The sequence below is a fragment of the Oryzias melastigma genome, linkage group LG7 (genome assembly GCF_002922805.2).
Source record: "Oryzias melastigma strain HK-1 linkage group LG7, ASM292280v2, whole genome shotgun sequence".
Classification (NCBI taxonomy): domain Eukaryota; kingdom Metazoa; phylum Chordata; class Actinopteri; order Beloniformes; family Adrianichthyidae; genus Oryzias; species Oryzias melastigma.
Window position 1 is genome coordinate 27,666,147 of NC_050518.1, and position 20,440 is coordinate 27,686,586.

Here is a 20,440-nt window from a genome sequence, read left to right on the forward strand (position 1 = left end):
AGCATTTTGAGTTGCAGAAATGAAGTTTTGGAAAAAATGGACTAGCCTGCCACATCTTCATTTCACTCTGATTTTATGGTGTCTACATAATTGAGCCTCTGTAGGCTGAAAACTTTTATTTCCATTAAAAGACTTGTCATGCTTTTGTTCCTAAGACACTGCCCTGTCGTTATTTGTATAGATATCCAAATTCATATTGAGATCTGATGTATCTAATACGTTTATTTAAAGTGCTCCTTTAATTTTTGTGAGCAGTATATTTTCATGGAATGGCCTGTACAAGCCTGGAGTTATTTTTATTTTTTTCTCATTTTTCTTTTAACTTCTAATTACCCTTAAATTTTAAGGGTAAAGTTTATCTATAAAACATCTGTAGCTGTTTTAAACTTCTTTGTGCATTAGATTTTGTATAGGAACCATTAAAATGTGACATAGATTTCCCCATAACTCAGAACTCAAAGTGGAAGCTAAAAAAAAAAATCAGACACCAACTTCAGCATTGTTCGACTTGTAAAGTGACACTTCAATGAAAGTGTTGTTTTTCTTTTTCTTTTAACATGTTTTTGGATACCCCCCCCCACCCCCTAAATTCAACTGGGAGCCAGTGACAACTACCTTGCTGCTGCATTCTGAACAACCTGAAAACTTTTTAAAGAACGTTTAGGGCACACTGCTAATAAGGAGTAACAATAATCCAGTCTACACGTAACAAATTCATGGATGAGTTTTTCAGCGTCACTTTTAGATAACATATTTCTGATCCTAGCCATATTGCGTAGGTGAAAAAATGCAGTTTTACAAGCTTGAGATATGTGAGCCTTAAATGATAAATCCTGGTCAAATAAAACCCCTAAGTTTCTGACTGTAGAATTGGAGGCAATGTTTACGCCATCCAGGGAGACTATCTGATCTGAGAGAGCATCTCTCAGGTGTCCAGGGCCCAGTATTATGACCTCAGTTTTTTTTGGGATTAGGAGGAGGTAATTAATTGTCATCCAAGTCTTAATGTCTCTGATGCAGGAATTCAGTTTCTCTATGTCAGAGGTAGGGAACCCTGGTCCTCGAGAGCCGCCTTCCTGCATGTTTTCCAATATACTCTGCTCTGGCATGTTCTTATTGGCTGGACACCCACCGAACCAGTCCCTAGTCATGACTGATTACCTGGTATACTGGAAAACATGCAGGAAGGCGACTCTCGAGGACCAGGTTTCCCTACCCCCGCTCTATGTGGTCATTGTGGTCTGGTTTAATGGATAAATAGAACTGTGCATCATCTGCGTAACAGTGAAAATGAATCCTGTGATTCCTGATTATGTTTCCTAAAGGCAGCATGTAAAGCACGAACAGGATGGGCCCTAGAGCAGAACTCCGTAGCTAACTTGAGTACAGTGAGAAGTCCATTTACATTAACAAACTGGTATCTATCAGATAAATAAGATTCACACCCCTGGAGGGCAGATCCTCTGATCCCTATGTCATTAGACTTAGCTTTATTGATCCCTTTGGGACGGCACCCTTGGGGAAATCAAGTTTTCAGCAGTTTACAAAAGTATACATAATAAGAATCTCAATGTACAAAGTATACACTAGAATTATATAGAAATAGGATAATAGAGTACAATAAACATAAAAAAGAGCAAAGTATGTATGGCAGTATCAAAGAATTTTTGAGTGTGTGATTGAGTTATTGCTCATGTAGGTTATTACATAGTGTTAATTATTGCACTTATACATTTATTGCACATGAGTGGATGAATGAGTTGCTGAATGGATTTGTTTCCAGTCCACCTCTACTATCTCCTCCCCCCCAGTGAAGCATTGTAGAGTGTGACAGCGTGGTGCACAAAAGAGTTCCTGAGTCTATTGGTCCTGCATTTAGGTATGAGCAGTCTCTCACTGAACAGGCTCCTCTGGCTGGTGATGACGGTATCCAGAGGGTGGGTGACATTGTCCATGATGTCCAGCAGTTTGTCCAGAGTCCTCCTTTCAGCAACCGTCACCAGAGAGTCCAGCCTCTTGCCGACCACAGAGCCGGCCCGCCTGATCAGTTTGTCCAGTCTGGAAGTGTCCTTCTTGGATATGCTGCCCCCCACAGCACACCACAGTGTAAAAGAGACACTGGCAACCACAGACTGGTAAAGCATCCCCAGTAGTTTGCTACAGATGTTGAAAGACCGCAGTCTCTTGAGGAAGTAAATCCTGCTCTGGGTCTTCCTGTCCAGGTGTCTGGTGTGTGTTGTCCAGTCCAGTTTATTGTCCAGCCACAGACCAAGGTATTTATAGGAGTCCACAGTCTCCACCTCTGCTCCCTCTAACAGGACTGGTCCTGGTCTTGGTCTGGATCTTCCAAAGTCAATGACTAGTTCTTTTGTCCTGGAGGTGTTGAGCTGGAGGTGGTTTGTGTGGGTGGTTTGTGTGGCACCAGTCTCCGATACTCCTCCTCTATGTCCTCCCTGATGCATCCAACAATGGCTGTGTCATCGGCGTACTTCTGTATGTGACACAGCTCTGAGTTGTAACAGAATGCTCTAGTCTCTGGAGTAAGATGCTGTGGTCGATGGTTGCAAAGACTGCGCTGAGGTCTAACAGGACCAGAATAGAGATTAGTCCCTTTTCTGATGCCAATAACAAGTCATTAGTAACCCTGACCAGTGCAGTTTCAGTGCTATGGTGAGGTCTGAACCCTGACTGAAAATCTTCAAAGTGACTGTTATCATGAAGGTGGCACTGTAGCTGCTTATCTACAACTCTTTCTAGGATTTTAGAAATAAATGGGAGATTAGATATTGGTTTATAGTTGGCCAGAATATCAGGATCCAGGCTGGGCTTTTTCAAAAGAGGTTTAACAACCGCATATTTAAACGACTGAGGCACGTAACCAGTTTCTAGAGAGGTATTTATTATAGTTAATATGGATTCACTAATAAGGGGGAAGATTTCTTTAAAAAGTTTAGTGGGGATTGGGTCTAAGAGACAAGTGGAGGTTTTAGAAGACGTAATAACTGATGCTATTTCTGCTTGGTCCAGAGCAGTAAAGCAGTCTAATGTTACAGGCGTTTCTATGGATGCCTTTATTTCTACGACTTCTGCCTGCTTTGGGCTGATAGTGGGCATAAACATGTTCAATCTGTGTCTAATATTTGAGATTTTACTATAAAAAAATGTAAAGAAGTCTTCAGAGCTGATAGTAGCAGGAATATGTGATTCTACTGAGTTGTGGCTGTTAGTCAGCCTGGCTATGGTACTAAAGAGAAATCTTGGATTATTTGCATTCTCTGCTATTGAAGCTGAATAGTATTGAGTTCTGACTTTCCGCAGAGATTTTTTATAACTTAAGAGGCTACATTTCCAAGCACTCAGAGAATGTTCAGAGCTGGATTATCTTTCTAACTTACGGGTTATTTTTTTTAGGGAACGTGTTTCAGCGTTAAACCACGGTGCTACACTATTTTGTCTAACAAGCTTGAGTTTCAGAGGGGCAACAACATCAAGTGTTCCTCTGAGGGTTTGTATAGTATCATTAACAAACTTATCATTTTCTATGGGACTTAAAGTAGTGTGAGAGTATTTGCTCAAAATGTTTCTAAAAATTGGATGAACTGTGAGTTTAAATTCAGACACAGATTGGTCAGATAATGTTCTTCTAAGCTCTTTTGGAGCAGTAGCATTTTCTAATATAAACTAATAGGTAAATAAAAAAGTCATCTTAAAGTATGGTGTTATGAGGAAAGACAATCAGCTGGCTAATCTCTATACCATGAGTTAAAACAAAGTCCAGGGTGTGCGTGTGACAGTGCGTGGGTTCATTTACATTTTATTTGAAACCAACATTTTCTAATAAAGCTGCATACGTATTGCCAAGATGGTCACTAGAGTCATCCAAATGAAAATAAAAAAACCCTGCTATTATGATTTTATCAGAATCTGAAACAACAGTCGACAGAAAGTCAGAAAAGTATTTTAAAAAATCTGAATTCGAGCCTGCAGGACGGTAAACAATTATGAATAGAACTGATTTTTGGGTATTTCTGCTTGTGTGATTTATAGACAGTGTTTTCAAAGGAATTATAATGTGTTGGGCTTTAGTGTTAAGAAGTAAGCCTGAGTGTGAAATTACCGCCAACCCACCTCCTTTCCCAGAAATCCTGGATTTCTGATAGTTATTATATCTGGGGGGAAGTTGCTTCATTCAGCCAAACATAGTCATCCTGTTGTAGCCAAGTTTCTGTTAGAGCTAGCAGGCTAAGTTTCTTATCATTTATCAATTCATTGACTTTGTGGCAGGGTTCTTCTTGTAGCGAGCAAAGAAATTCTCAGACATAAGATGACCAAGGTCTTAAATAGATAACGGGATTTTATTATTCCCAACAAAGAAAAACAGAGTTCACAATACTGTATGGGAGAGCTTGTTGCCACCACTGCAACCATGACTTCTCTCCCTCAAACTGAGAAGTTCTCCCCTTATAAAGGCTTAGCCCCTCCCACAGGCCAATTAACCAAACTTTTCTTCAACTGAAAATTCAGCCTTATGCCTGGAGAAAACATAACCTAAAATGAAGAAATAATTAATCACGGTTTTAACAGAAACATGTTTAAAACCAAAAGCATTATGACAGAAGAAAAGAGAGAAAAAACCTTACAATTCTGACAGGTGACATCACTTCCTGTTTCCTATATGTATGATGATGTGTACAATGCTCTGGTTAGAATGTTTGTGGTAGGAAGCCTGGATGGTAAGTAAGATTCTATTTAAAACTAAGTGTGCACCCTTAGAGTTAAACAAATTGTGGCTGTGGTGAAAGTGAATGATTTGTGTGCCTGAATGTATGCATGTGGCTGGTGTAAACTATAAACTAATTGACTGAGAAATGACAGGATAGAAAAAAAATAAGCAATTTAAATCTTCAGGCACTGTCCTGCAACCTGTGACGCTTCTTCGTCACAGACTTATAGGGACTTTGAGGAAATGCTTCTAATGTTTAGCAGCCCACTTTAATTACATCATCATTTTGCTTGTTATTGGGAGTACCAGCAGCTAATACTTTTAGGTTTCTGTTTCTCACTCCTCTCACCTGTCTTTCAGTGCATAAGCTAAAGGTATGAACTGCTGGGCTAGCCCTGTTTGGGGTTAGCAGCAGCGCTGAAGGCCGCTCGGAGGAGAGTTGTAAACTGCTGCTCTGTGCCCAGGTCTCATCTCTGGATTGTCAGGTTGCACGGCTAAAGGGAGCACAAATGCTCCTAGAAAAAAGAGAGGCGCCGCCAAAGTAGGATGGATGCCATCTCTCTGCATGAGACCGGGCTTTCCCCAAAACGCGCTCCATTTGTTCACAAAACCAATACCATTTTCTGGGCACCATCTAGCTAACCAGCGGTTAAATGATAAAAGTGGCTGTACAATTAATCATGTACTAGGTTTGGCAGAGGACCAGAGAAAATGACTGTCTGACATCGATTTAGCAAGTTTACACACCGATTCTGCGTTCAATTTGAGAATCTCTGATTGTCTCCATCAGGCGTCGTTCCCGCCTACTTGAATAAGGACTTGACAGAACCTGGACTTACTCTGGGCTAACATCCTGAGGTTTCCTTCGATGACACCAACTCTGCCCCCGGATAACACTTAACTGTAGCCGCTGAGAGCTTCACGTGTCTAACTTCTTCACAAGTTTTCAGTTCAGCGGGTGTGTCGCTGAGGGGAGAGAACCTATTACACACGAGAAGCTTTAGGTGCCTTAAGTTTTGCACTATGCCTCCTTCCCATCCTGGCTGTTCCCCGACTGCTGGAGGGGTTCTGGGATGCTAGCTGCGTTAGCTCTGGCAGCGCGACCCGTGGTACAGATAACGACCTGGCTAGCTGACTTAGCTTCCACACCTCTAACAGCTCTAGCCTGGCCTCCAAGTCTAAAATAAGACTACACTTGACACATCTACCACTATCCCCACTAAAGGAGGCAGGGTCCTCGCTGAACATATGGCACATGGAGCAGAAAAGAGGGTTAACACAGTAGTTTACTCACTTGAAGGCTAAAGATGCTACTTATAATTGTTTTAATGCTAGACTGGAAAACACCAAGTTAGATATGAGCAAATCAGGCAGTCGAATAACAGGAACCGCAGAAGCAACGGTCAAGCACTGGGTTACGCTCACGCGGAAATGACGTCACGACGTTCAGCATCACGAAATTTAGCGTCAAAATGCCTTTATGTCCAACGCAAAAGTAAATGTTGTATTCATATTTTTCTGCAAAGTTGCCCACAGAGCGTTAATTTATGCACAACTTTGTCTTTATGAATACGTTTCTTATAGACCGTTATCTTACCTCATACATTTCCCTCCATCATTCCATCCATTTTGTCCCAGCATCTACCCAGGGCCGAGCATCAACATGTGAGTCACAAACATCCTCTTCTAGTTCTTCAGGGAGTTCTGTCCATGTAAGCCATGGAACATCATTTTCTCACTTGATCTCTTGAGTGTCAACCTGGAAACCCTTCTGAGATACAAACTGTGAGGAACTTTGTATCTGCTTACAGCTCAGATGGATCAGCTTGTAAAAATGTTAGTTTGCCTCTCAGCTCACTCTGACAAACATGAGAGAAAAACCCAGAAATACTCCAAACCTTTCTAGAAGCAGAACCTTTTACCATCCTCAAAAGGTCAGTCCATTACTTCTCACCAAGAGGGTTAGGGATACAAACTTGAAGGTGGTCATTTTTCCTCCTGGCTGGCTCTTCCAGGGCCTAGAGACCCTATGAGCAGAACCATGTGGACCATGACAAAGAAGGGTCAATGTGTTGACCACAAGCTCAAATGTCAAAGAAGAAGCTGTTTATTGCTCTGCCGAAAAGAAAAAGGATCTTTGAAGAATAATTCAAGATTTGTTCTCCCTCAGTGGGTTACTAAGACTATTCAGGTGTGTTTTGCCTTTTTATTTCTAGATAAATAATTAAAACAATTAAAAAACATGTTTTCTTTTCTTTTTTTTTTGTTTAATGTAATTAAGAAGACTAAAGGACTAGCCCCATTTTCCCCTTTTTGTTTAGATTTCTTTTATGTTGGCACATGAATCATTCAGAGGAAAAACAAAGGAGTTTTCATCTACCATCCCTTTCAGGATATTTCCTTCCTTCTATCAAGTCTTTTCTCTTCATCCCAGTTAATTTTCCTTTTTAACCCTGATCACTCACACCGAGATAAACTGAGTCATTGAGTTCATGATGCTCACATTGATAATAAAGAGTGTACACCTGGGTGGATATGCTGTAATTGAAATGATCGGGTCAGCCATCCAGGATGGTCAAAAGCAAAATGAGCCTTTCATTTGGCTTTCAATTAAATCTGGTGTTAAATGGTCCTCATAATAAAGTGTGGATGCAGAGGCAGTTTGGTGCACGCACACGGTGTGGTTTTCTTAGTTTAGCACACACATGTCTGTACATGTGTGAGGTTATACTTCCTCTTCTCTGCTTCAGTTTTTCAGAATTCATAACAGCACGGCACCCAGGAAGCAAGCGAGTCATAGTTAACTTAAGAGAGATAGACAGGCAGAAATAAATTATAGTAGAGCCCACATATCACATCAAGAATGGCTAATTTAATCTCTCAAAGCTCACCTTCTCACTGTATTTCATCAGAATGATCCAACCCACTCAATTAAGTGTGATTGGGCTCTAATTGTACAATTTGCAATGAAACACGTAGCAGGCACTGCATTTGTTGTTGAACAGGTTCCCATCTGTGCAGACGAGAATGTTACCTTCATACGCTTAATTATTCTAACAAGAATAGTTTCTTAAAAAAAAAAGCATGTTTAGAAAAGTTTTTCTTTTGTGTGGAAGATGTGACAAAGAAACGCATGCCAAGACTCCAAAAATAGTATCTGCTGCTTTATTGTTTCCATGGACAGATGGACATCTCTAGTAAATTTTGAAGTAAAATCTTGCAAATATGTGAACTGTAAAAAAAAAAAAAAGTTTCAAAATTCTTTTGAACGATCAGGCTTGATTTCTTTCACCATTTTTTTCTTTCTTTTTAAGAAAATTGTAATGGTCACCATCTTGACAACAAAAGTCCAGACTTTAACAGGTTTAGAATTCATTAGTTGGTTGGTTGATTATTGATTTCAGCAACTAAGAAAAATAAGAAACAAGGACAATACAAATAAATGTTCTTAGATATAGCCAACCGATTTGAGATATTGGTTCATAAATTAATTGGAAAATAACATAAAATAATCTTATTCATAATGTAATTAATCCTAGTCATAATTAGACATATTTGCATTTATATACAGTACACAAATGGCACATTGAATCACATTGAATGGAGCTTGATTGCTTGAAAGTAAGAAGCAAATATCGTTGCATTAATCTGGTTCATAACATCAATTTAAAGGTTTAAAGTCCCACCCACATAATTTTTTTAATTTATTTTCAAAGTGTTCCCATTCGTTTTTTACTTAAAATTATGCAATTTTTTGTCAAAATTGTATTTTTTTAGACTTTTTTTTTTCAGAACTTAACAAAAAAGAAATATAACATACCAGGGGATTGCAAATACAATTACAGAAAGATGTTACATTTTACAAAGACATCATAAGATAAGTTTTCTTTAGAATGGGAGCTTCTGGAAATAGTCAAAGCATATTATCCAATTTCTTTCAGTAAAACAGGGAAACAGGTTTACTGTGCATGGATTTAGATCTGTGATTAGAACATTTTGTAAGGAGGATAATAATATTTATTAAATAAAATATATTTTTGTCGACTTTAGTAAGAAAACCAAAAAGAACATGTCCCCATTTTTGGGTGAAATCATCATAGATGTTCTGTATGGTTTTCTAGGACAGTTTTTTTGTAGATCAGCAGCTCATTAGAAATTCGCCTCTGAATTGTGGGCGGAACTGTTGTTGCTGAGAAACTCCGCCCCCTGCCCCCTCCTTATTGCTGAGAGCTCTTAGTTCATAGTCTTTCCTGCTAGCTTATAGTCCCTCACACCCCCAACCCAACATTTTTGGTGCAAACAAAAATGATGAGAAATATCAGAGTTATCCAGCCATTAGTTATTCAGAGTTGTTCAGTTTAGATCCAGACGTTTGTGGATCTATTTGTCTACAAGTGGATTCATCAGAATAGGGCGGAGCTTGTGGTCCGCCCATCGTATTTTCTACATCACAAAGAAGATCTTTTTCAAACGCCATTTTCTCATCTGCTGCTGATTCACAACAATTTGAATAAAGTTATACTTAGAAATGCATTTTGATCTTCATTTATTGATATCATCATAAAATTATGAATTAATGGATCCCTGTGCGTTGTTTGAGTTCAGAGCTTTAACTGTTCTGGAGTTTAGTGTCACACATCCTAACAAGAAGACAAAGGATGAGCTTTCCTTTCTTTGTTTAACACTATTTGCAACAATCAAACACAGATTAAAGTTTGAGGTCTATAGGATCAATACAGGTATAAAACGTGGTATTTGGTACAAAGCCTTGAGGTGCTTTCACACCGAACATGATTCACGTTACAAATTTGCGTGTCTCGCCCCTCTTTCACCGCGCGGCAAATTCGCTGCTCGCCGCATTTCAAAAAATGTGTTCCTGGGAGGAGCTACCAGCTCTGTCTGTGGATATCTCACTTAGAATGAATGGGAGCCACATATGATGTTGAGGAATAAGGTTTTTCGACGTGCTGTCTGCTCCTAAAAAATTAGAGCTCCTCAACCTCTGAGCTGCAAACCGGTGCCCCGCCCCTCTTTAACCCCCCAGTGCTCCCTGCCTGTCAAAAATATGATCCTGAGCATGAGGCTGTGCTGCGTGTGGGTGTCTGTGAATGTTGAGGTGCTCACACACTGACTGCGTCGGTGCGCATTCCAGCAGCCACCCCAAAGAAAAGTCTATGCAAATACATGTAGAAGTCTGAAATTCTGCTCTACACGCCCCCTGGGACTGTTGCTTCCATCTCACTCTGGGGGTGTGTCTGGATGACAGCCACTTCCACTGTGTTTCTTTGTCTCTGTGGCTGAGTTTGAAGGTTGTCCTGGAATAGCCTGAGAGGTGGGGGGAAATAGGGTATCCTGTTTTATCACTGTCTCGAGGAAAATAAGTAAAATATCCCAGTTCAGAAGACCCAAGCATGCTGACTGTCTGCTGGTGTATTAAGTGAGTTCCGCTGAAGTCCAGGAGGCTGGCTGCAGCCAGAGAACCACTGCGGTGCGACTGAACAAAATTGTTTGTATTAGATTAGTATTTTCCCGCTGATCAAGTCACTAAAAATGTCACGTGTCCAAATCTGAGTTCCTGATTGGTTGATGCGACAAAGCGACCTGTCAAACCACGTTTTGACTACGCCGCCTGATTCGCGCCTTGTTGCTCAAATTGCGCAGCTGGCAGACTTCCACGCCAGGGCTTCAATTCGTCTCAGAACGCGCCTGTACCATTGACTTAACACTGAAACTGGCCGCCTCTGCCAGAATCGCGTTCTGTGTGAATGCACCTTTAGAAGTTTTAATGAGCTGCAGAATTTGAATTTCTTTGAAGCTTTTTTCTGAAAACCTTCATTTTGTTTTTAATTCTTCCTTTCTTGGTAAATTCCCATTTGAATATATTTTAGACATTTACTGTTGCTGTTGGTCAAAGAATTAAGATTGATCAATACTGCTCTGATTTTACATTTCCTCTGTAATGTTTGAATGATGCTCATTTTTCTTCCATGAAGATTTTAATTTTTAATCTGAATTTACACTTTCAACGAGGCAATGGGTGGATAAATATGTTCTTTTCTCTAATATATATTAGACTGGCACCAGGAGACCGAGGCCCTGTACAGGCTCTTGGTAAATGCATTGAGGACATTAATGACTGGATGTGTCACAACTTACTTCAATTAAACAAAAACAAAACTGAGGTTATTGTCTTTGGGGCTAAAGAAAAAAGGTTAGACGTCACTACAGAGCTTCAATCTATTCAACTAAAAACTACCAACCAGGCCAGAAACTTGGGTGTAGTGATAGACACAGACCTAAATTTTGATAAACACATTAAGGCAGTCACTAAATCAGCCTATTATCATCTCAAAAATATCTCAAGGATTAAAGATCTGATGTCTAAGCAGGACCTGGAGAAACTAGTGCATGCTTTCATCTTTAGTCGACTTGATTACTGTAACAGTGTTTTTACAGGACTACCAAAAAAATCCATCAGGAAACTGCAGCTTATTCAGAACTCTGCTGCTCGGGTTCTCACAAGGACCAAGAAAGTAGACCACATCAGTCCAGTTCTGAGGTCTTTACACTGGTTACCTGTCTGTCAGAGGATAGACTTTAAAGTTCTGTTACTGGTTTATAAAGCTTTGAATGGTTTAGCACCAAAATACATGACTGACCTCCTGACCCAGTATGTACCAGCCAGACCTCTCCGGTCATCAGGATCCGGTCTTTTATCAGTTCCTAGAGTCAGAACTAAACATGGAGAAGCTGCATTCAGCTTCTATGCACCACAGATCTGGAACAGACTTCCAGAAAACCTTAGATCTGCTGAAACACTCAGTGTATTTAAATCCAGGTTAAAGACTCACCTGTTCTCAGCTGCATTTGATTAATATGTATTCAAAAGTTTACGTCCGCACTGTTTATCTATGCTTGTTTTAAATTAAAATCTTTTTACTTTCTTTTAATTTTATTTTAATGATTTGAATGATGATGAATGACATTTTTACTATTTCTTTTGATTGTTTCTTTTTATGTTTTATGTAAAGCACTGTGAATTGTCTCTGTACATGAAATGTGCTATACAAATAAACTTGCACTTGCCTTGCCTCAGCGGAGTTTCATTTCTGTTTGTTTTTGTCTTTTCTGCAGGTCTTGCAGTACGGCTCCAGTGTGTTCTGGCCTGCAGGCTCAGATTCTATCCTGTTACAGAGACAACAGAGACCAGACCCTAAAGTGCTCAGACCTGGCCAAAGAATACATGCAATGTATAAACGCTGCCAAGAAGGTGAGAGATTTCACTTTTTCTGTAACAAAAATGAGAAACAATCAAGTTTCTACCATTGAAATTAATGTGAGAGTTCATGTTGTCCCAATTCTTTTACAGAGCCTTTCCAAACATTAGAATATCAGGGAAACCTGTTTTCATTCCCAGAATTCCATTTAAAAAAATAAACTTTCATAGAAATCATTTTCTTCTCAGCCTTTGCAAACAGATAAAGATGGGTTATAATCAAACAGTGGGCCCTAAAACTATGTCCTATACTTTTTTGATCTAATTATAATAATGAATACACCTTTCGATGATTATCTATCAATCACTGACAAAACTCAGCTGTCAAGCAACCAGAGGCTTGCCGAACATTTGTCTCTGTGTTCCAGTTCAGCTTTAGGAGAAAGGTGCAGAGGTGGCAAAACTCTTCTTGAATTTCACCAGGATTAGCAAATGTAAAGAACAGAGGAGAAGATACAGAGTAGATGCAGGAAAAACTCAAAAAGCAATGACAGAAAAAAAAGAATGTATTTTTCTGTACTGTCGGTGGTGGTTGGTGACAAAAAGCAAAGGTCATTTCTCGAAGAAGTTGCATAAATGTCTAAAAAAGTTTGTTGGTGTTTCTTGATGTTTTAGTGTGGAGCTGTAGGATTTCTCCTTTTCTTAAAAAACAATCTAAAACCAATTAATTTATTTTTTAAAAAGCGCCAATAGTCGTAGGTGTTTGAAAATGTTACTTTAAATGTATTTAAAACAATATATGGTGCTGGTAACCGACTGAATTCAACAGTAACTGGGTGAACACAAAAGCACAAAACATTTATTTGAAAGAGTTTCTTGATATTTATGTGATTCCCAGATCATCTTTAGCTCAGATTACACTCAGAATTTTCAAAGTTTGTTTAATACAAATTCTGTGACATTAAAGAAATATAGCCCTAATGAATCTTTTGTGGGTCGTTTTTACAATTCTCTGGGTTTGTCATAAGTGGGCATATCTTTTGTACGAGTCTGTTGTCTGTCTCCTGTTGTGTTATTAGATCATCATGAATCAGCTGCAACTGAACCAAAGTTCAAACTCAGCGAGTTTCGCTGCATTGTCAAGTTACTATTTGTTTTTATGCTTTTAACTTGTGAAGCACCTTGTGACTTTTGTCTGCGAAAGGTGCTATATAAATAAAAAATACTTCCTTACTTCCTTACTTACTATTATTTCCCCACTTGAAGCGGCAATGCAACCACAGATTTCTCCAAGCAGGATTTCACACCCCATCCAGAAACATCTTAGCTTTTCTTTGTTTTATTTTTCAACTTTAGAAGCTTGGACAGGACAGAGAAAGGCTTTAGATATCTGGCATGCATAAATGGTGAAAAAAGCATGTTGTAGGGCAGAAAGTCAACTGCAGGAAAGCAACCAAACATTGAAAAGTTGTTTATTACTTTTTTATTAACATTTTAGGTTCAAGCAGTCTGCTTAAGTTAAAAAAGAGGTCTAAACTTTTTCCAGAGGAAGAACAGACGATTTAATAGTTACGTATGCACTCTGTAAAAAGCAGCCTTTGTACCTTCCTTTCCAGTATGCCAGAACTCTCAGTTGGCCTCACTGTTGTATTATTCAACCAAAAAAAGCCAGTTTCTGTACTTTGTTCATCACTCGCTAGTTAGGAATTCACAGAAAGTTAGAGAAAAGTGCAGCAGGAGGAGGAGGAAGGCGAGCCGGAGGACAGAGAGCCTGTGGCTCCACAGAATGTGAAGGCATTTGAAGGTATAGTTGCTGATCACGCAGCCAAACAACGTATCGCTGCGCCTCATGCTGGTCTCAGCTCACATCTCTGCGTTGCTGAGGGGCACTGAGGCTTATCCTTGGAATACAACAATACAGAGAGCGATAATCAGCTTGCTGAACAAGGATTCCTCTGCTGTTGCACTAATCGTGTCTTCTTTCAGTATCATCTGTACCACAGGCGGTGTTTATCTTCTTATGTCGGTATAAATATGAAAACATACAGCGCTGGAATGGTGTGTGTTTCCATGTACGTTTCCTGCTCATTTTATTCTGTGATTTAATGAGGAGCGAAGAAAACTTTTTGAAAAGCATCTTTAAAAGTCTACGATGTATGAATTATGACATGTTGCTGTGTGAAGAGTTTGATGCACTGATCCCTGCTTTAACTCACACGGATGACTCCGGGAGTATTACTTTACAACTTTTAAATACTTTTTTCCTGCATTTCTTGTCGTTGCTGTTAGTTTAGTTCAAGTCAATAAATTAAATAGAAGTTTCTTTCTGAAGCAATTAGATGCACTACAGGACAGAAAACATTGATAACATTTTATTCTGCAAATTGGTTTGTTCAACTTCATGTTTTTCACTCAGTTACCGAGTTTCACTAAATTATTCAGTTTAGTTCATCATCTGATCTGAGAAAACAAAACATTTAAGTTCTGTTTGACAAAATTCAGAACATCTGGAAATGTATGTTTTTTTTTTGTTGTTGTTTTTTTTAGCACATGGTAAAATATTCTTGAAAAATGTTCTGTGACAGATTGACAGCATGTCCTGTCCTGTCCTGTCCAGGGTAGATTCTGCCTTTGCCCAACCACCTGGGATAGGCTCCAGCAACCCTATGACACCAAACTGGGTTCAGCCAGTCCAGAACACTGCAGCAAGTATTTAACAAGTTAAAACACAGTACTATATATATATATATATATATATATATATATATATATATATATATATATATATATATATATATATATATATATATATATATGCAGGTGCAGGTTTGTTTCTTATGGCTGTAGGTCAGCATCTTTGTTTTCTTAAAGTTATACTGCAGACATAGTCTTCACAGTTCTGCTTATCTTACTGTTGATGTGCTCACAATTTACACTTCTGACTTAACATTTTATACATTTAAGAATTTTTATACAATAAAATTTGAGGTAAAGTTTTCCTCTGGCATTCTTATTGTTCAAAAGCCACTTATTGTCGTATACAATTTATCTAATAAAAAATGATTAATATAGTGATTAATCACAACTAGAGCTGTTTAATCGCAATTAATCGTATTGTCCAGAGTTAACTCACAATTAATCCCAAATTAATATGTGGCCTTTTTTTTAAGGGAAAAATGTGTGCTTTGTGGAATTTAGCAGTTCTACATCAATTATGAAAACAAGAATGGCAAAATGAATAGTTTTTATCAGAAATACTTTATTTTGTAACATTGTATTGAGATAAACTTTCTTAACAATAAAAGACTGTAACATAAAATCCCTAACAAAAGCCCAAGTGCAAGTGAAGGGCATTTTAAATTCAAAACTTCAATCAACGTTCAGTAAAATAAAATAAAAAACATCAAAAATAAAATTTCCGTAATACTTTCATGTTTATTTTTTGTCAGGGCCAAATCTTATTCTCCTTTGTTGAACTACCGTAATAAATTAAATAGAGATTTATCATTTCCAATTAACTTTTGTTTTTTAAAACATTAAAGACTGAGAAAAGCGGGATACTCTGTGGATAGTTTGATAGTCTGTTACTGCCCCCGCGTTCTCTGGCTGCAGCTCGATGCAGAGACGTGTCCAGCGGAGCTCACGGATGAATATGCCGGCAGACAGACCGCTATACTGGGGCTGGATCACGCTTAAACCTCCAGAACATTTAAAACGTCCCCCGGTGCGCTTGCTGTTCGGAACGTTGGGGGTCCGCAGCTCTCGGGACGCGGCGCCGGGCACGAGCAGGTACCACCAGACGTGGTACCGGACGCGAACCGGAGCCGGGTTAGGGTGCAGGAACTGTCCAGGTCCTAGCGCCGGCCAGTTCTAGCTAGCATCTTGGTGGTTGGAGACCCGCCCGTGATCTAGTGAGAGCAGCCGGTGAGTTAGAGGGCGATGAGGGACGCCTGCGCGGTGTGGAAAGGCACATATGAGAAAATCTGCGATTAATGCGTCAAAAAAATTGTCGGCGTCAAGCACATGTCAGATTAACGCGTTTTTAAACGCGACAAATCTGACAGCCTTAATCACAACACAAAAGTGTGATTATTCTGATTATTTTTTTGATCGATTGACGGCACTAATTTAAAAAAAATGTTCTAAATGTACAGTTTTGTGTGTGATTTCATATTGGTATTATCTGCAGATAACAAGTGATCACCAAATACTGTAACAAAAAAAATATTCACCAATTTTCAAACCCACTTAAAGTCCCACTCTGAATAAAAAAAAAATGGGGGTAATAAAAAACTGTTATTTTTAATACATTTCCATTCACATTGACAATTTGTCATTAATGTAAAAGACTCCCCAATAACATTTGGGCGTGATAGATTGGAATTTAAAATATACATTTAAAACATTAAAATATAAAAGAAAGTTTTGCTTATTAAAAGTTTTAAACATTTTTTATGTTATCTTAAGCACAGATGGACAAAATCGAGCAGGTGCTAAACATTTTATGCACGTACAGATTTTAAAAACACTGAGATGGTGTTTTTCAGTTCTGCTGGACTGTAACCTTTGTGCTATCCTAGACATGTTCACATTATAAATTTAATCTTCACTGCTGTCCGTGGTAGACATAAAATCCTGTCCACATTTGTCATGGAAAGGATAGCGAGTCCGCTTCCGAGGGACCAGCAGCCTGGGCCGCGGCACAATTCGCTTGCTCTGCTGGACCCTGGGTGGCAGCGCTCGCCATGCTGTCTACAAGGCGGCTAGCTAGCCTCATGGGAGTGATCTCTCGAGCTCCAGCAGCTTTGTGACAAGCTCGTGGCTTGTCCAGAGTGTATCCTGTCTTCATGATGGAGTTGTAAATACATTTATCACATGTTTCTCTAAGTGATTTCATGAATTTGAACAAATATGTGATAAACAGGAGGAAATCGATGGAGTTGTATGTACATTTATTAGACATTTGCTTTGAGTGATTTTAACTTCTCTATCTGTAATCTTCTTATCTTAACTGCTTGACATCATGTACAGCTCCATATAGAGGAACAGGAACCGAGCCCCAGCTGAGGGCTGTGAGAAGCTGATAAACGCAGGAACTTGAAGAGACCGTCATCAACCCTCTTGTACTGGAAGATAGAGAAGTTTATGTCAGTGACAGTAAATTCCGGTCTCCAGCTGTTTGCTCCCCCTGCCTTCAGAGTGGTAGACCTCATGTAATTAGGGAACGCCCTGAACTAAATAAAAGGAAGGTTTTGGCAGAGAGCGCTTCCAAGATGCTTGTTTGAACACCTTCTGTCTGTTCTCCTTACAAGTAAAATCTGATGCCATGTCTTGCCGCGCCAACCCCCAAATCGCGCCGCGTCAGATTGTGTCCTTACATTGTCTTAACACTGAAATTTGACGCACCATTAGCTTGTGATCAGAATTCATTCATCTATAATAACAAAAAAAAAATGTAAACATCTCTAATTTTTTTAGCAAACTACACTGACACAGTAATGACTCTTGTTTTTTGTTATTCATTAAAACTGATTAAACTGTTGTGTGAAGAAAATAACAAGTTTCCATTCCTGAACTTTTCAAAAGTTTAAAGAAAACCTTAATGGCCCGTGATTTGTCCCTGTTTGTGTGTTTGTTGTCACTCGCAAAGAATGACAACTGGGTTGTGTTTTGATCAGTGGCGCAGCGGGTCGGTGCACAAGCGCGTATATCACACGGACTCCCAGCTGAGTTATGCCTCTATCCATTTGTGTGCATGTTGTAGCGGCTGGTGTTTTTGATGGCAAATGAGGGGAGGATCCCACAGAGCCTGCAGAGACGCGGCAAATAACCTCCAGTCATTATCCACCGGGAAGCCCAGGCTGACTGGGCTAAAGCGATGCATACACACCGTCCAGACCCTCAGTGGGAGTCTCTTCATTCATCTGCACACTTCGAATGCACACCACACACACTCTGCTGCATTCTCCAGCCATTTAGCAACCGGGTTACAATGTTGGGATCAGTTTCAGTCAAAATGAAGAGACAGGACCAATTTTAAGGATGAAAAAACATATATTTGGTGCCACACATCTATTAAAAAAATGTAAACAGCAAAAAAAAAAAAAGGTGAAAACACTTCCTGTATGAAGATGGAGGAAACGCTTCTCTGAAGGTTTCAGGGTTCTCTTGTTCCGGAAGTGAAACCTGCTCATCAGAGTGAAGATACAGGCAGATGAACAGACAGAAGAAGGAGGAGGAAAAATCAGAAAAAGACAAACTTATGAGTAAAAAAACTCCATTTGGAGGAACTTAATCAGTTTATTTTCACCAGTCCTGTAACATCCAGGCATCCCCGTTTTTAAATGTACTTTCTATAAAACTTATTTGTGGTTTTCAATATTTCTATTTTCTAAGACAAAATAAAAAGCTGTCTGTTGCCATTGTTCTTAGAGACATGTATCGTAAAGACTATTGAATGCTTTGAAAACAACCGACAATATCGTTGGTTTAAGCTGCTCATATTTCTAGTTTGGTAAATCGCAACATGTGATTGGACAGAAGAAGGCTGAAGAGCATCAGAGCAAATGGAGATAATTCATTAAGACGAAACTATTAATTAAAAGCTCAAAATAAAAATTAGACACAGTGGAAGTTGGAAATTAGGTTAAGTGGGATCAATAATAGCAATGAATAGAGGATAGAATGAACATTATTACAAATGGATATTACAAATATGTAAAAGAGAAATAAGAATCCGAAAAATGAAAAAATATCAAACAAAAACGATGGAGGAAAAAATGATGAGGAAGAAGAGTTGGAGATGTTAAAGAACAGGTAACAAGTGAAGAGTGTTCAGCATCACCAAAGAAACATGCAGATGGGATGGATGGAAAAAATAAGTTGAGTTTAGTGTTAAATTCAGAGGAACTCGATGTAGATTCATGACGGACGGACAGGAGATGGACGGAGGATGAAGAGGAGGGCAGAACAAGACAGCCGGTCGGTCCCTCAGCAGTCAACACTAATGAAAAAGAATGAGAAACTGCTGACCCCCCATCCTCACTACACAGACTCACAGGAGGTGTCACACTGTTTGGAAACTAAAGTTTTACATTTTGAAGTAGAAAAAAAAGTTAAACTTTTTTAAGAATTTCTATCATGCACGAATGGAATCCAGAAAGGTCCTCACAGCTCTTTAAAGTCGGCCTAATTAGCAACTCTTCTTATTTTCTAATTTATTCTAAAGGACATTAAACACAAACCTCTGAAGCGTTTCTTAAAGTTATTTTAAAGAACAAAACTTTTCTGCAAAGTTTCTGGAACATCGGAGCCAAAAATACATCTTCTCTTTTGTTTGTTAATTAGTATTTGTCTCTATGATTTATAACTATTCACACAGACATTTCTTGCTGCTGTCAGTGTGATGTTTTGAGACCAGGACAGCCTGGATTTGAAAAGATGAGCGAAAAAGAAAAAAAAAATGACCAAACCAACATTTGCTCTGCTTTGCTCTTAAACCAAACAGCCTGCAAGCACCACAGTTACAGCAGCAGCAGCAGCTTATCTTTGGAGGCAGAAGTGCTGACCAAGCAGGAAAAGCACAAAAAAGTCCTGCTGGAGCTGTTTGGTCGTCTAACTGCAAACACTGATCTGTGTCTGGACTTCCCTCTAACTATTTGATACTTGCAAAGATTTGAAAGCTTGTTTTTACACATTCCCAATAATCTCTTAGGTTAAGTTATAACTTGTATACCGTTAAAATTGATCTATAAATCAGGACAGTCAAGTTTTTAGTTTTTTTGTCTCGGTAATTCCTAGGATCAAGAAAAAAAGGAAATTATCATTAGAATCATTTTGCTCCATCCTCTGACTACAGAAAAACTTGACTCAAAAAAGACTCAAAAAATGTAAATCTTTACTGTAATTGTGGGTTTAATCTTTTATTTTATTTTAGCTTTCATTGTCATTTTGGAAACAACATTTAGGTTTATGTTCTAAGAATACAGTCATGTGAAAAATTAGGACATGCTCTAAAAGCCTGTATATTTTCCCACATATTCAGATACATAATATTAAATATTGATCTCAACACTACTGAATCATCCAAGTGATATAACAAACCTATTTAAAGCGTTCTATGACATATAATTCAAAAGAATGTAATTTCTGCTAATGTCTAAGTTCAGACACTTCCCATTTAAGACACATTTCAGGGACTAGTAGACGCCACAAAAAAGTGTCTTAATGACGCGATTTCAGCCAAAGGAGCAAAAATAGCGAATAGGAGGCAGGAGCTCCATACTTCAACCTCCATTAAAATCGGAACTTTTGTTCAAATCTTTTTGCTATGAGTAAAATAATTGTAAAGTTTTGGTTCAATTTTTATTTAATCACTTTCTTTTTTAGAATTTTTTCAAAATAAGATTGAACATTGATATATTAACAATTTTTGGGCCGCTGATTATTTAATAGGGGTGTCCGAATTTTTTTCATATGACTGCAAGTGTTTTAGATTTTTT

General features: G+C 38.7%; 1 protein-coding gene across 3 annotated transcripts in view; it reads left to right on the forward strand.

Moving 5' to 3' along the window:
* chchd6a (coiled-coil-helix-coiled-coil-helix domain containing 6a) overlaps positions 1-20,440 on the forward strand; it is a 106,142-nt gene that overhangs the window by 68,385 nt on the left and 17,317 nt on the right. For 2 of the 3 annotated variants that reach the window (XM_024293649.2, XM_024293651.2), the window contains exon 8: positions 11,858-11,993. In XM_024293649.2, coding sequence (XP_024149417.1) covers positions 11,858-11,993 — 136 coding nt within the window. Of the gene's footprint in view, positions 1-11,857; positions 11,994-12,367; positions 12,927-20,440 lie in introns of those variants that run through there. The other variant, XM_024293652.2, reaches the window with a different exon arrangement.